This window comes from Strongyloides ratti (assembly GCF_001040885.1).
Source record: "Strongyloides ratti genome assembly S_ratti_ED321, chromosome : 1".
NCBI lineage: Eukaryota > Metazoa > Nematoda > Chromadorea > Rhabditida > Strongyloididae > Strongyloides > Strongyloides ratti.
The window spans coordinates 10,287,267-10,302,644 of NC_037307.1; the positions used below are offsets into that span (position 1 = coordinate 10,287,267).

The 15,378-nt window shown below is 18.1% G+C and overlaps 4 protein-coding genes across 4 annotated transcripts; 2 read left to right on the plus strand and 2 right to left on the minus strand.

Moving 5' to 3' along the window:
• Positions 1 to 138: 138 nt before the first annotated feature.
• On the minus strand, positions 139 to 1,205 carry SRAE_1000316700 (Casein kinase I; the record flags this gene model as incomplete). The annotated part of the gene is made up of 2 exons (XM_024650326.1): positions 139 to 249; positions 300 to 1,205. 2 exons carry the CDS (start codon positions 1,203 to 1,205, stop codon positions 139 to 141), a joined length of 1,017 nt encoding a protein of 338 aa, XP_024504115.1.
• Positions 1,206 to 1,658: 453 nt separating this feature from the next.
• Positions 1,659 to 2,396, plus strand: SRAE_1000316800 (Hypothetical protein; the record flags this gene model as incomplete). Its single annotated transcript, XM_024650327.1, has 2 exons — positions 1,659 to 1,869; positions 1,909 to 2,396. The coding sequence occupies 2 exons, from the start codon at positions 1,659 to 1,661 to the stop codon at positions 2,394 to 2,396; spliced, it is 699 nt and encodes a 232-aa protein (XP_024504116.1).
• A 2,320-nt stretch (positions 2,397 to 4,716) lies between these two features.
• Positions 4,717 to 5,549, plus strand: SRAE_1000316900 (Ets domain and Winged helix-turn-helix DNA-binding domain-containing protein; the record flags this gene model as incomplete). The annotated part of the gene is made up of 2 exons (XM_024650328.1): positions 4,717 to 4,822; positions 4,891 to 5,549. The coding sequence occupies 2 exons, from the start codon at positions 4,717 to 4,719 to the stop codon at positions 5,547 to 5,549; spliced, it is 765 nt and encodes a 254-aa protein (XP_024504117.1).
• Positions 5,550 to 7,035: 1,486 nt separating this feature from the next.
• SRAE_1000317000 (Protein quaking) lies at positions 7,036 to 9,992 on the minus strand (the record flags this gene model as incomplete). The annotated part of the gene is made up of 3 exons (XM_024650330.1): positions 7,036 to 7,208; positions 7,529 to 8,917; positions 9,746 to 9,992. 3 exons carry the CDS (start codon positions 9,990 to 9,992, stop codon positions 7,036 to 7,038), a joined length of 1,809 nt encoding a protein of 602 aa, XP_024504118.1.
• Between the last annotated feature and the right edge of the window lie 5,386 nt (positions 9,993 to 15,378).

The window sequence follows — 15,378 nt, forward strand, 5'->3', positions numbered from 1 at the left end:
ATATACTTTATATTTAATATTAATTGAATGTCACTATAAATGTTAAAATATTACTTTTTAATATATCATTAGAAATAATTTTAAATTAAGATACAAAAATATATTATGATATTTTAAGTAATAATAATTGAAAAAAATTTATACACTAGAGATTCCTTTACGACTTAATATCGAATTTACGATTTCATACTCTTCCCAATCTAATCTTTTGTTGTGACTATAATAACCGAAATCTCTCATTTCTTGTTCCTGAAAAAAATATATATTTAAAAAAAAAGTTATTATATAAATTAACATACTATAACATCACACAATTCATTATATTTTGGTTCATTATAAAATCCTGTACTTTTAACATGATCAAATAAAATTTTAAATGAGTTTGGTGGTCCAGTATTACCATAATTTAATTCTAAAAGATTACATTCTTTTTTCATATATCCAACTTCTTCTTTATCAATAATATTTCTCCATGGTAAATTACCAATAAAATTTTCAACAGCAATAAAATAAATACTCCAAAAATCATCTATTCTTCCAAGATCATTTCTTTTATGAGCATTTAAACTAGCATATCTAACTGTACCTCTAAAATTAGCATAATCTCTTTTTGGTATTATTGAACCATCTGTCTTACGATATTTTTTGGCTAATCCAAAATCAACAAGATACATTTTTTTTTTACCATCATCATTAGAATTATATAAATCTATACAAAAATTGGCTGGTTTAACATCTCTATGAATCCATCCATAATTATGAAGACCCTCCAAACATAATATCATATTTTTCATTATCCATAATGTTGTTAATATAGAAAATTTTTCATTAATCATTCCTTTTCTTATTTCATAAAAATTTGGTCCATACAATGGCATAACCATAAAATTAAAATTTTTTGTTTCAAAATAATCAATTAATTGTATTGTATCAAATTTTTTATTAATCTTATGACGTTTATGATATATTCTATTAATTTTTGCCAATGTCTCAGCTTCATTTTTTAATAATTGAAATTTAGAATCTTTTCTTTCTATTTTTATTGCTATAAATTGTCCTGTATAATTATTTGTTGCCCAGTAAACTTGACCAAAACCACCAGTTGAGATAAGTGAATGAATATGATATTTATAATCTATTAAAGAATTTGGTTGTAACCATGAGATATCTGATATACATGAAGATTTTACCCTTAATCCTTTCATCTTTTTTTTAAAATATTTTTTTTTTCTCTATATTCTATATTTTTTAATTGTTGTTATTTTTGAATAAATAAATATAATTTTAAAAAATTTATTAATTTTCTTATACATATTTTATTTATTCATCATTTAATATATTTAAATGTTTTATAAAATATGAATATTATAATTTTTATAATTGAATGTAAAAATATATTAAATATTATCATAATTTTTATTGTTATATATATATTTTTTTTCTAATGATAAAAAGTAATGTATATATATATTATATCACAACTAATAGTTTTATATTATTTTTTAATTAGCTGTGGTAAACAAGTTTCACAAAATAGGAAAGGCAATAAAAATGGTAATAGAGTTAAAATATTTACAAATGTAACTGATAAAAAAAATGAAAAATTATATAAAAAGAAAGAAACAATAACTAAGAAAAAAAATAAAGATATTTTATTTATGAATAAAAAAATAACTAAAAAAAATACATTAAAAGATACAATTAGTAAAAAAAAAAAGTGTAAAAATAGTGGTGATAATAATCAAGTACAAAGACAAATTAACAATGAATATATATTAAATGAACTTTATACGTGTATTGAAAAAACTGATGAAGATTTAGATAAAACTTCAACTAATGATTCAAATAAAAATTCAAATATTTTTAAAAGTAATATTGAATTATTTTCTAATAAAACAATAACTTTAGATAAAGTATTATCAAAAAAAAATAGTATTAAAAATGATATAGATAAAAAAACAAAAAGTGAACATAAGAATAATTTAGTTAATGATAGTTGTATTGATAATATGGCAAAAACATCTGAACATATGATTGAAATAGAGACAGTAAATGATGTCTCAAAAGACCAGACAATTGGTAATAAAAGTATACATAAAAATTCTTTAAGAAGAAGACAAAAAACATATCCAACATTAGAAGATGTATTAAGTAGTGAAAGAAACACAAATGTTATAACTACAGAATCTTTAAAAAATCATAAAAAAAAATTAGAAAAAAATGAAAATTGTAAAAATGAAAATAATAAAAATTTCATTGATGAAAATATTCATACAAAGGAGGTTGATTATACAATGATGGATGAATGTACAAATAAAAAAAGTACTGTTGGTTATAAAACTTCGAGTATTAGTCAAATGACAGATGAACATAAAATTGAAAAAACTATATATTAATAAATATTTTAAAAAGAAATAGCATCATAATTAATAATTATTTGTATTTAATATATTGTATAAATATTATTTATAATATAATCATAATCTTAATTTAAATAAAACATTATACAACATAAAAAAAAAGTATTTTTTAAAAGATTATTTTTACTTTTTTCTTTCAATACTTTTTATTATCTCTTTTCAATATTAATTTATAATGTAAACAATAGTACATCTTAATATTTATTTTTCCATTAAAATTTTAATGATATTTTTTTTGTACTTCTAAATTAGAAATCCATTAATATTGTACTTCTCAAAAATTACATATTATTTTACTTTACTTTTTTATGTTTCATTTTCTAGTAAAATGTCATTTTTAATTATATAATTAACTAAAAAGTATATTATATACAATAATCATAAATCATTTTTCAATTTTACTTTCCATTTTTTAAAAAATGTATTATTTGGTTATAATTATAAAATAAAAAAAAAACAAAATTCATCCTTTCATTTCATTCTATTATATCATTTAAAATAATCTTAAATATATTCTTATTATTAAAATACCAAAATAAACAAAAAAATCTTTTCTGATAATCTTATGACTTTTTTATTATTTCTTTAAGCTATCAAATATATATATATATTGATATATCTTAATTGTGTAAATTTATTTTTAAACATTACTAAGCTGAAACCATAAATGAAAAATTGTAATGTTCACTTTAAATAATTATAATAAAATATTAAAAAAAGTTTAATATTATATTCATAAAAGCTATGATATTTATTTAGTTAAGAAAAAAAGTTAATTATACATGCTTTGTTTAATAATAGAAAATTAATATTATCTATTATTTTAATTATCTAAAAAAAAAAATCCTATATTTAATAATTATTTTTCTATTCATTCAAAATACATTAAGTTTAATTTCAGATAAACTCTTCTTTTTTAAGAAAAATTATTACACATCAATACCATATTATTTATCTAATATTATAGGAGTAAAATATTGTTGTCAATATTTCAAAAAAAAAAAAAAAAACGATTATAATATTTTATTTATAATATAAAAGGAAAAAGGCGAAAGACACTTTCTATTATATTATCTTTTACATAATTAGTTTAATTTACAAAAATTGTTTTACAACCAAAAGAGGAGATGCTTTTTTTTTGAATGCATTGTATTTATAAGACCAATTATATTTAAAAGTATAAATGTATTTATTTATTTATTTTTATTTCTTCCATCTTCAAAAAATCTATATGATATATATATATTTATAATACTTCTTTTCTTTTAATTATTTCTTGTTATAAGCATATGCTAACTTTATTAATGTGAAATATTGGGAGAAATTTTTATTGCCTATTTTTATAAATATGTATGTATATATATTATGTAAGACTTTTTGATGATATAACTTTATTTTTGCTCCTCATTATATTTTTCTATTTTACTTTTTCTATTTTTTTTTTGTAGTTTAAAATATTACTCTAAGTCAAAATGTTTTAAATGTATTTTATGTGACATCAAGTATTATTTCTTTTTTTTTTTACTTAAAATCATTTGTATAACCTTTTATCATACTCATTTTGGCATTAATTGCTATTTAACATTAACCTTAATTGGTGATTTAGATGCCATTATATATTTTAAATATTTTTATTTTTAACTATAAATATATATAGTCTTTGGCAACTTTTAATATTATAAAAATAAGTACTTTTGTGAAGATGTTATTAATTTTAAAATACTTTTATTAAATATATTATAATAAGCATATTTATATTAGGTATTAATTAACTTTCTATAATAGTCTTTTCATTATACTTTCTTTTAATATTATTATATTTCAATAAATTTATACTTAACATATTTTATTTTCTATTAAAGCTTGATACAATTTATTTATAAAAAAAAAAATATAATAAATGGTTTTTCTTTACATAATATTTAATCTTTTTCTTTCATAAATTTACTTAATATCTATCAATATAAAATATTATATTTTTATATATTAAAAACTTTTTTGTTCATGTAATATAATATTTTTTTTTTATATTCACACATATTTTATACACATATAGCATCTATCATAATTTATAAAAAATATTAGAAAATTATAGATACTTATTTATAATGTAATAATTGTATTATATTTATTTTTAAAAAAATTTATTACTTTAAATTATTAAATAAAGAACTTATTATATTTGATTTTTTTTTTATATATTTTAAATTAATTATAAATTGTATAAATTTTTTTTTATAGATAAATTTTCAATAATATGAAAAATTAATTATTTAATTTTATTGTAAAAAAAATTATGTGCAGTGTTAATCTTGTAGACGAAAGTTTTTTTAAATCATTACCAACAACTATTGATGGAAGGACTAAGGTAAAAAATCCTTATACTAATTTTATTGACTTTTGTAAGTTTAAATAAATATTTTTTTCTTATATTAATAAAAAAAAAATAAATAAAATATTATATTTATAGCATCTTGTCCCTATAACATAAAACTTCTTCAATTAAAAAGATTTCCTACCGGTGAATGTAACAAACTTTGGAATTTCCTTCTCTTTCTTCTTAGTAACAAAAAAGATTATGGAAAATTACTTTATTGGTGTGGTCCATGTGGTTTATTTAGAATATCAAATATGAAAGGTTTCCTCAATTTATGGAATCTTTTAAAAACAAAACGTTTACACAAAAAAAATGATATTATAAAAACAATTGAATTTTATTCAAGAAAGTATAAATTTATTAAAATAATTGGTAAACATCGCCATGGTAATTATTTTTATAAATTTGATCTTAAATATTTAATGGATTATCTTAACAAAAAAATTTATACTCAAATGATTTTAAGAGAAAATTTATATTTAGATCCTGATGTTTTTCTTTTAAAAAATACAATTAATAATATTGTTTTAAATTATGAAAAGTCACTTGATCAATATAAAAATAATAATATTCTTTTGGGAGAATTGGAGAGAAGAAAAAATTTAATGTTAAATGAGTCAAAAGCTATTCTTTGTCAATTTATTTCTAATAATGAGGGAAATCAAAAGAAAATTAATATTGGATTGTCAATGTTATGTAATATTAATACTTTATCTCAATTTATCAATCCACCTAAAGGTAATCAAAAGTAATATTTTCATCTTGTCCCAATACCAATAGATTAATTTTTGGGTGAATTCATTTTTTTAATTTTTTTTTTTCTTATTCAAACAATTTATGTTATATTAAATTATTGTTAAATCAAGGAGAAACACCAACAAATATAAAAGGTAAAATGAAGGTAATTGAGATATTTTAATGGCACTTTATTAAGAAATATTTTAAACAAAAAAAAAATGAAAATTTAATAACTTTCTACTCATCAATATCAATTTTTATTATATCATTGTATCTCTTTTTTTTTTTTACTATTTATCATTTTCCAATTAAGGCACATCAATAAAATGTACTTATTATATATAAAATAAAACATTATATAAACAAATTAATATTGATGAGAAAGTTAATAAAAAAAAAATAAATAAAAATAATAATATACATAAAAATATTTTAATTATAAACAATAAAATTATTATATATTGTTATCTTTCCTGATTTCACTATTATTATCATATTTATCTTTATACAAAAATTATTTTATTTTTTTTTTTATAAAACCCGGCTGACGTTTTATAAGGATAAAATATTAATCATAAAAATCTATTTTCTTTGTAACACTTTGTTAATTTTTATAGCTGAATATTTAATATATACATATATATAATAATATACATATATATATATAAATATTTGGAAAAAAAATACAAAAAATAAATTGAATTGATGATTTTTCTTAATGTCTTGGGATAATCTCATATTTTTGTGTTATAAGTTGATTGTTAAAAACTGATAAAAAATAAATACATATATCCATTATGCTTATATAAATTTTTGCTCCTTACTATCTTACTCTCTCTTTACAAATTATAAATACACCCAAAAACAATTAATCATACACTTTTTTTTTTCTCTTTTTCATAATTATCATCATCATACAATATATTCTTATCACTAATTGGTTGTTGTTAATTTTGAATATCAATAGTATTAATAATGTTAAAAAAAAATTTTGACTTAAACTATAATAGAGTTAGTTTTGGCATAATAATTAGAATCTAAAAAAAATTAAAAAATTTTATTATTATAAAATATTAAAAAATAAATAGTTAAAACTTACTCTTAAATGAAAAAAAATATATATTAACAGATAATATTTTGTTAAAAAAAAAGATAAAACTTCTGTTAATATCATGTCTTTTTTTTTGCCATTCAACAAACAAAATTAGGATAAAAAAATATTTCCATGTAATTTTAAAAAAAAGATACACATTTTTTTTTGGTTAATAAAGTTTTGCATAAACTTTTTCTTTACAATATAAATTATATTATACAAAGGTTGACAATATATATATTTGTTTTTGATATTTAAAATATAATATTATTAGTTGTCAAAAAAGTAATTAACAAAAGTTGTCAGCATTAACAAACCACAAAAATAAATATGTATAGTAGTACATAAAAAAAATAATAGTAATATTGAAAAAAAAATCATATATATTTGGTTAAATAATTTTTTTTTTAGGATTGTTTACCAGCAGTACCAGTTCCATGATGATGGTGAGATGGATGATAGTATGGATGAGTTTCAGCACGGACAGAAGACGATGGCGTAGACCCTACAGCTGTAGTAGTAGTAGATGGAATGTTATTCAATGTGTTACTACGGCGCTGTGATGATGGCAGGATAGCGCCTATAAGAGAGGTTAGAAATTATGTTAATATAAAAAAAATAAATTATCAATTTTTTTAGATTTATTAAATATTAATTAAACAAATAGAATCTTTTTTTTTTCTTCTTTTTTTTGTTATTTTATCTGTATTTTTTTTAAATTGTTTAAAGTTAAAAAAAAGATAGTAGCAAAAATTAATATAAACTTAATAAAACAAAAAAAAGAGCTAGTATAAAAGTTTTTTTTAAAAAAAAAGTCATTTTCTTAATACTATATATAAAGCTTCATTTTTTTTTTTAATTAAGTAAACCTAAAAATAATATTTCATATTTTTTACCTACCTGATAAATCATATTGTTGATAATCACCCAATAAACCTTGACTACTTTGTGCCATTAACATTGCAGCATATTGCTGTTGTTGATGAATAGCTGCAGCATTAGCCACAGCAGCTCCATTTAATGCATCATACCCTAAATGATTTAATAATAATTGTTGATAATCAGTTGCAACTTGTGGTCCTGCTGCTGTTAATATTTGACCACTACCTAAAACTCCATTAGCACCATTTACTTGGTTATGTTGATTAATTAAATTTATTGCTGCTGCCTGTTGTGCTGCTTGAATTTGTGCCTGAGCTGCTATTGCTGCAGCTGCTGCTGAATTAGGGGTACCACGATTACCTGATGTAGGATTTTGTTGTAAAACTATTGGTGTTCCAACTAATGATGGTGAACGAATCTGTGGAACTATTGTACCTAATGTTGGTGTTAAAACACCTGATCCATTAAGTCCTTTTGATCCACCACTAGAAGTTAATGCTCCAGCAGCTAATTGTTGATTTGTTAATGCATTTATTGGTACACCATTAGATGCTGTTCTATATGTTCCATTAATAATAGCTAATTCCATTAATTGTTTTTTCTTTAATTCATCTTCACCTTCTGGTGCTGGGACAAGTAATTTTCTAACTTCTTCAATAGCTCTTTGTATTTTAACATCACATCTATTTTTAGTATCTTCACATTGTATTAAAACATGTAAATCTTCTGATAAATGTTCCCAATTAGGTTTACCTCTATTCATATCTTCTTTTTTTTTATCTCTCATAGAACCTTTACCACGTACCATAATTTTACAACCAGTTTCTTGTTCAAGTTGTTTAGCTGTCATACCTCTTGGACCAAGAATACGACCAACAAAATTATACTCAGGATATGCTTTAACAGGAACAAAAACTTTTTCCGTAACTGTTATTACCTCACCAATAGGTGATGGTAAAATAAGTTGTTCTTTGGTAAATTCAAATTGAAATAAGGCAAAACGAACTCTATTTATTTCTTCATCTAATAATCTTTCAATATGAATAAATATTCCTGGAAATGCAAGTAATTGTTTACGATCTTTAACTAATTCAGCAAGGTATTCTACTGTATAATTTTGTTGAATTCCTTGTGTTATATTATGATTATTTGGTATATTTGAGGTTGTTGTTGATGATGATGTTGATGTTGTTGGCCCACAGGATGAAGCTGTTGATGTGGAAATATTATTATTATTATGAGTATCTATTGTTGAAGTTAATTTATTATCTTCACCATTATTTATAATTATTCCATCATTACTACTACTATTATGTTCAGATTCTATATTTCCTAATTTATTACTACTATTTTCATTAATAATATTCTCTGTTATTGTATTCATATCTTTATTAAAAGTATTATTTGCTACAATAAAAAAAAAGAAATAATTAAAATAAAGAATTAAATAATTTTTATATTAAATATATATTAACATTAATTTTATCAAACAAAAAAATTATATAAATAGTATTAGAAAATTAAAATATATAATAAAAGTTAAGAAAAACGTATAAAAACGGAAATTGTATTTTTCTTTAATAATATACATATTCTACACATATCTTAAATGAAAGAGATAATATTTGAAGCGTAATTAATATCCTTTTTAATATGTTGTTAAATTTTAAGAAAAATTTATATATATATATCTTAATATTTTTCTTCATTTAATAATAAATTATAGAACATACGTATATATATATGTATATTTATTTAAATATTATATTATATTAATAAAAAAAAAACAAAAAAAAAATTAATAGTTAATAGTTAATAAAAAAATATATATACATATATTTAGAAGGAGATCTTTTAAAAAAATATGATAACATATTTGAAGGTAATTTGTCGTAAATCTCTATTTTTTTTTATTAAATGTTTTGTCATATTAATAATATATTATTTTAAAAAAATAATCTTTTTTTTTCTCAATAATTATTATGTAAAAAGAAAGTATATATAAAAAAAAAGAAATGAGGAATAATTATTGAAAGTAAAATTAATCATTAAATGTTGGTGTAAATTATTTTTTTTTTTTTTTATTTATTAAAACTTCTTCTGTACTTTGACGAGTAAAAAAAAAATGTCCTAATAGATTAAGTGTTGACGAGGAATATATTTATAAGGTAATAATTATTTTTTTAACAATAAAAAAAAAAATTATTAAAAAATTAAATTGTATCTTAAACTTACAGGTGATGGGAAAATTTTCACAAAATACCGATGTATTAAAATAGTTAGTTGGTGAGGAATAAGAATTAGAATTATTATTAGTTGTAGAAATAGATGAATTGGATACCAAAGAACTGGTAGTAATAGGAGTAGAAGAAGAAATATTTGATTGTTGTTGTTCTTGAGTTTTTGTTGGGGTTGTTAAGAATTTTGTATTATTATTATTTTCCAATAATATAGGAAGTGATGATGGAGATGAAGAACACATCTAAAAAGTGAAGAAAAAAAAATTTTTTTTTTAAATATTTATATTATTTTGTTAAGTTAAACATGATATATAAAAGAAAATACATTTAAAATTGAAATAGTATATGTTAAAAATATTTTACATTTAAAATGTTAAAAGGACTTTTTAATCAATTTAAAATACAGTATAAGTTTATAATATAAATATAAAGATATGTTAAAGTAGGTAAAAAAAAAAAAGAATAGATATACATATTTATATATATATATATATTTTATTCTTTTAACTAATGAAATGTAAAATAAGATAAAAGTGAAAAAATTTTCCAAATTTCCTCACATTACCTCTATTGTCAGGTGATTGATAAAAGTTTGAAATCAACAATCACTTATCTTAATGTGTATAAAGAGTATACAACAGGATAAGAAAACTTTTAAAACTTGAAAAAGTATCTCTCTAATTTTTTTTTTTTTCGATTCACCTTTTAGTAATCATCTATATATGTTATATTTACATTTGATGTTGAGTGAGGAGCTTAAAATGTTTAGATAAATACTTGATTTTTATGCTTAATACTCATCACTCTCCCTTTTAGTAATAGTTGTCGTCGGTTTTATACTTATGTATATATGTATGGATAGTTAAAAGGTTAAATAAGTAGTATTATTAGTTAATAGGGAAAGTTCATTAAAGCGTAAAATTTTAAGAAGTTATGATTAAGAAGAAAAATTTTTATGATCAGTTTAGGTCAACATAAATAAAGTTAAGAACATTATTTATTATAATATTCTAATGTTTATAAATATCTTATATTCTCTTTATGTACTATAAATATAATAATATTAAATAGTAAGTATTTAAAGTTAAAATAATTCCACTTTCTTCATAAAATTAATCACCCTAAAAATTTTTCTATAAATATGAAGAAGGTAAATAATATATTAGTTAAAATGAAAATGATAAAAAGAATTATATAATTAAAATATAAATAATATATTTAAGAAAAAGAAATAGGTAAAATTTAATAATAACATAAGTATAAATAAAAATTTTGTTCTTAGGTAAAAATATATTTGATTTAATATATAATGATGGGAAAAGTATAATATGTGTAATAAATTAACTTTATTTTTAAAATTAAACCATTATCAAAAAGAGTGTCTTTTTAATAAACAAATTACATTTTCTTCCACTATTAAAAGGGTGAATAAAATATAATATAACATTTTTATTTTGTTAAAAATTATAATAAATAAATATTTTATATATATATAGATAAATAATTTTGTTAAAAATAATTGATAATTTTAGTTTATTTGACCAAAACACCTGAAATTGTATTGTTATATAAATGTGTGAAAATATATAATATATTTCTATAAATGTGTCTTTTTCTGGCACAATATATATAATTTTTATTTAAAAAAAAAATTAACAAATTTATTTATAAAAAAATATAGATGATAAGAGAAAAGAATTAGATGAAATAAAAAAGTATAAATTATTAAATATCTAAAATGAATGTATCTTAAATAATTATTATTCTTTTATTATTATTGTTTGATCACCATTATAATATAATGACATACATATATAGATATATATATTTAGGTAAATATAACAAAATATCTCATCTATATATCTTTTGCTATTAATTTATTTTATAAAGTTAAATTATAAAAAGTTATGCCATCCTTTTAGTTCAATGAAACTTTTTATTAAGATAATATTAAGATAAAAGATACATTAAGTTAAAATTAACCTAATCAATTAGGTATAACCATAAAATAAATCTTTTCTAATGAACCAGATTCATTAATGTTTTAAAATATCTATACTATTTTTCACCTCTCTATCTCTTTTATTATATATATTTTTTTTTCTAATTAATTGATTATTACAATAGATATTCATTTTAAATATTAAATGATATCCTTCTTCTAATTTTATTTTTTTTTTTATCGGTGATATTTTTGCCTTACAAATATTTTTAAAATGTAACATATTTTTAAATATAATATGTATATATATACATATATTATAAATAAATATTAAAAAGAAGAGAAAATAAAATTATAGGTTAATATATGAAAAAAAAAAGATGGCAATATGTGATAAAGGACATTATTTATAATATATATTATGTATATAAACAATAATATAGAATTTTTTTTTTTTTTTGTATGTTGAAAATAACTCTTTAAAATATGGATAATAAAAAAGTAGATGACAAGAGTTATCTGATATTATTAAATATATGTTCTACTTTTTTTTTAGTTATCAAAATCAAGATAATTAAAAATAAATAATTGAAATAAAATATTTAAAAGACAAAAATAATGATAAATCATGAAAATTTTAATTTAAATATAATAAAATGAAAACTTTAAAAAAAAAAAATAACAGACATTAATTAAATTAAAAATATATTGTAAAATTGTAATTGTCATGTTAAGAAAAGGGTAATGGAAGCAAAAAAAAAAATTAAAAATAAATGTATGAATATATATATATAATATAATTTATTATTTAAATGGAAAGATAGTATTAAAAAAAAAAGATGAATAATTTTTATATATGTCTTTCAATTAATAAATAAATAAATTAAATAATGTTACAAAACAATCTCCTTTTCTAAAATTATGTGATCATCAGAGAAGGTAGAAATAATATTTGATCAATCTTTTAGAGTAGAGTATATATAAGAAAATTACTACAACTTTTCATTTAACTTCTGTTACATTTATCTTCTATCATACTCAAAAATTTTCTCTCTCTTTAGTGTTAAAATAGTTCTCTACTACATATCATATTCAATCTTTTCATTAACTCATTTACTAATAGTGATATATGTATAGATACTTTTCTTTAAAATAACAATAAATATATGTATTGAAGATTATAGATATATATATATTAAATACATAATTATATTAAATCAATTATAAAAAGAATTGATAAAAGTTTTATACTCTTTATTTATTAATAAAAAGAAATATATCATATTTCTATTTAATTATTTTTTAGAAAAAAAAAATATATATGTATATAAATGAATTATAGTATTACAAATTGAAATAATAGAAAATATATTTTAAATAATACTTCTATTGATAACAGTTTATGTATATAGAATATTATATACATGTATTAAAAATTTAAAAATACAATAAAATAATAGATTATAGGTGTAAGAAAGTGATTTATATATATATACAAGTATAATAAAATTTATAAATTGTTAAATTAATATTAAAAAAAAAACAACCTTATTAATGATATATACAATTCAAATATTTTATCATTTTGGTATATTAAAAAATTATTGTAAAAATACATAATCTATAAACATAAAAGTAATACTATAATAAATTTTATTTTATAAATAAGTGTTTTTTAATATAAGAAATATTTTGTTACCATCTTTTAAATAGTATTAATTTTAATTAAAAAAAAATAAATAAATAAACAAATAAAATTTTTAATAGTCTATTATCAATAACAAATAAATTATAAACTTATATAAAAGTTTATGTAAAGTGTTCAAGTTGTCTATTATTTTATTGATATTTTTACTATTGTTAAATAATAGTAATAATATAGAATAATAGTATTTTTTTCTTTTTTGTAATAGTTAATCACTACCGATTATAAAAATTGTAGAAATATTAAATGAAGTGTTGAAGGGTTGTGTAATAAATAAATATTTATACAAATCACAAAGTTGTAAAGTTTAGATTTATGTGAAAAAAAAATATTTTTATATAGTTATATTTTTTTTTAATAAAAAACATTTATAACGAAGGTCGTTAATCTTAAGTATACCTAAAAGTTAGTGATTTTTTTTAACATTATTTATTATATATTGTATTACTTTGTTTTTATTCACTGTATTTATAAAAAAAAAGTTTTTTTTTTTTCAACTATTGTAAATTATTAAATTTATATCTAAAAAGACTTTTTAATTTTTAATTGAATAAAAATAACTTTTATACATAAATAAAATGTCAACTTTTTGTTAACATTCTAAAATATATAATTAATAAAATCAGTTAGTTTCTTTTTTTTGACCTAACTATTGACTTAATAAAAAAATCTAATCAGTGATGGTAATATTAAAAGAATTTACAACTTTATTTAACTTTGATAATTTTTATAAACATAAAAGATGATGAAAATATTGAGTAGTATTACTATTTTATAAATTATATTTTAGCACATTATTTATTCACATTTTGGATGAGCAAAATTTTTAAATTCTTATAATTTTTAAATTATTAAAAGAAAGTACTTTACATCGTTAAATGAGTTAAATAAAAAATTTGGTAATATTTTAAAAAAAAAAGAAAATAAAAATAGACAAAATAAAGATGTAATTTATTTACAATTTACGTGATCATAATATATTATGTCCGAAATTAATTAGTTAAATTTATCAATACATGATCTTTCTACTTTAAACTAGTAGAATGATAAAAAAAATATCTCACTTTATTTAATTGTTATTTTTATTTTGTAAAACAAAAAAAAAAAGATTTTTATATCTTTTTAATTATTATACAAATTCAAAATAAAATAAAAGTAATGAAAAATAAAAAAAAACATATTAACATTCTTAAATTATTTTATAATGTAAAAATAAATAACATTTTTCTATTAAAATTATAGTAAAAAAAAAGGTTGTAAAATTGATCACAATTAATTTATATAAATAACTTTTATACATATTTACCAATACCCCCAACTATATAGTAATTCTAGTTTAACTTTTTAATTGAAATAATATTTAAAAATATATAAATAACTAGAGAGAAAAAATTTTTTATGACATCAATATAATAATGATAGAAAGAATAAATAACTAACATTTTGTGAAATTTTTTTTTTTTTTAATTTTTCCCTAAAATAAAATATAGAAATTAGTTTATAATTTTATTAATATTTATAATTTCTTTTTTATAGTTAAAGATATTCGTATTGATAGTAATACTATTATGTATATTAATTAATTCAACTAAAAAGAATCAAAATATTATTTACTGTTACAAATTACTCTTCTATTTTCTTAATTAATTTCTCAATCAATCATATAACTGGTAATAATATTTCTTGTAGATGTATTATTAATTTGACTACAAATTTGGATAATTATTTTTCTTCATTAATAGAAAAAAAAATGTAATAGATTGGATAGATAAATAAAATAAAATTGATCACTATAAAGAGATTAATAGAAGGAAAAAAAAAGATAAACTATTAAATTTGTTTTTTTTTTTCTAGACCCAGTATTTTTAATATGAATTATATATTGAAAAATTAATTGAAAATATGTTTATATTGAGAAGAAAATAAAAAAAAAATGTCTATTTCTAGGAAAAAAAAAAATAAAATAAAAAACTAGTAGTAC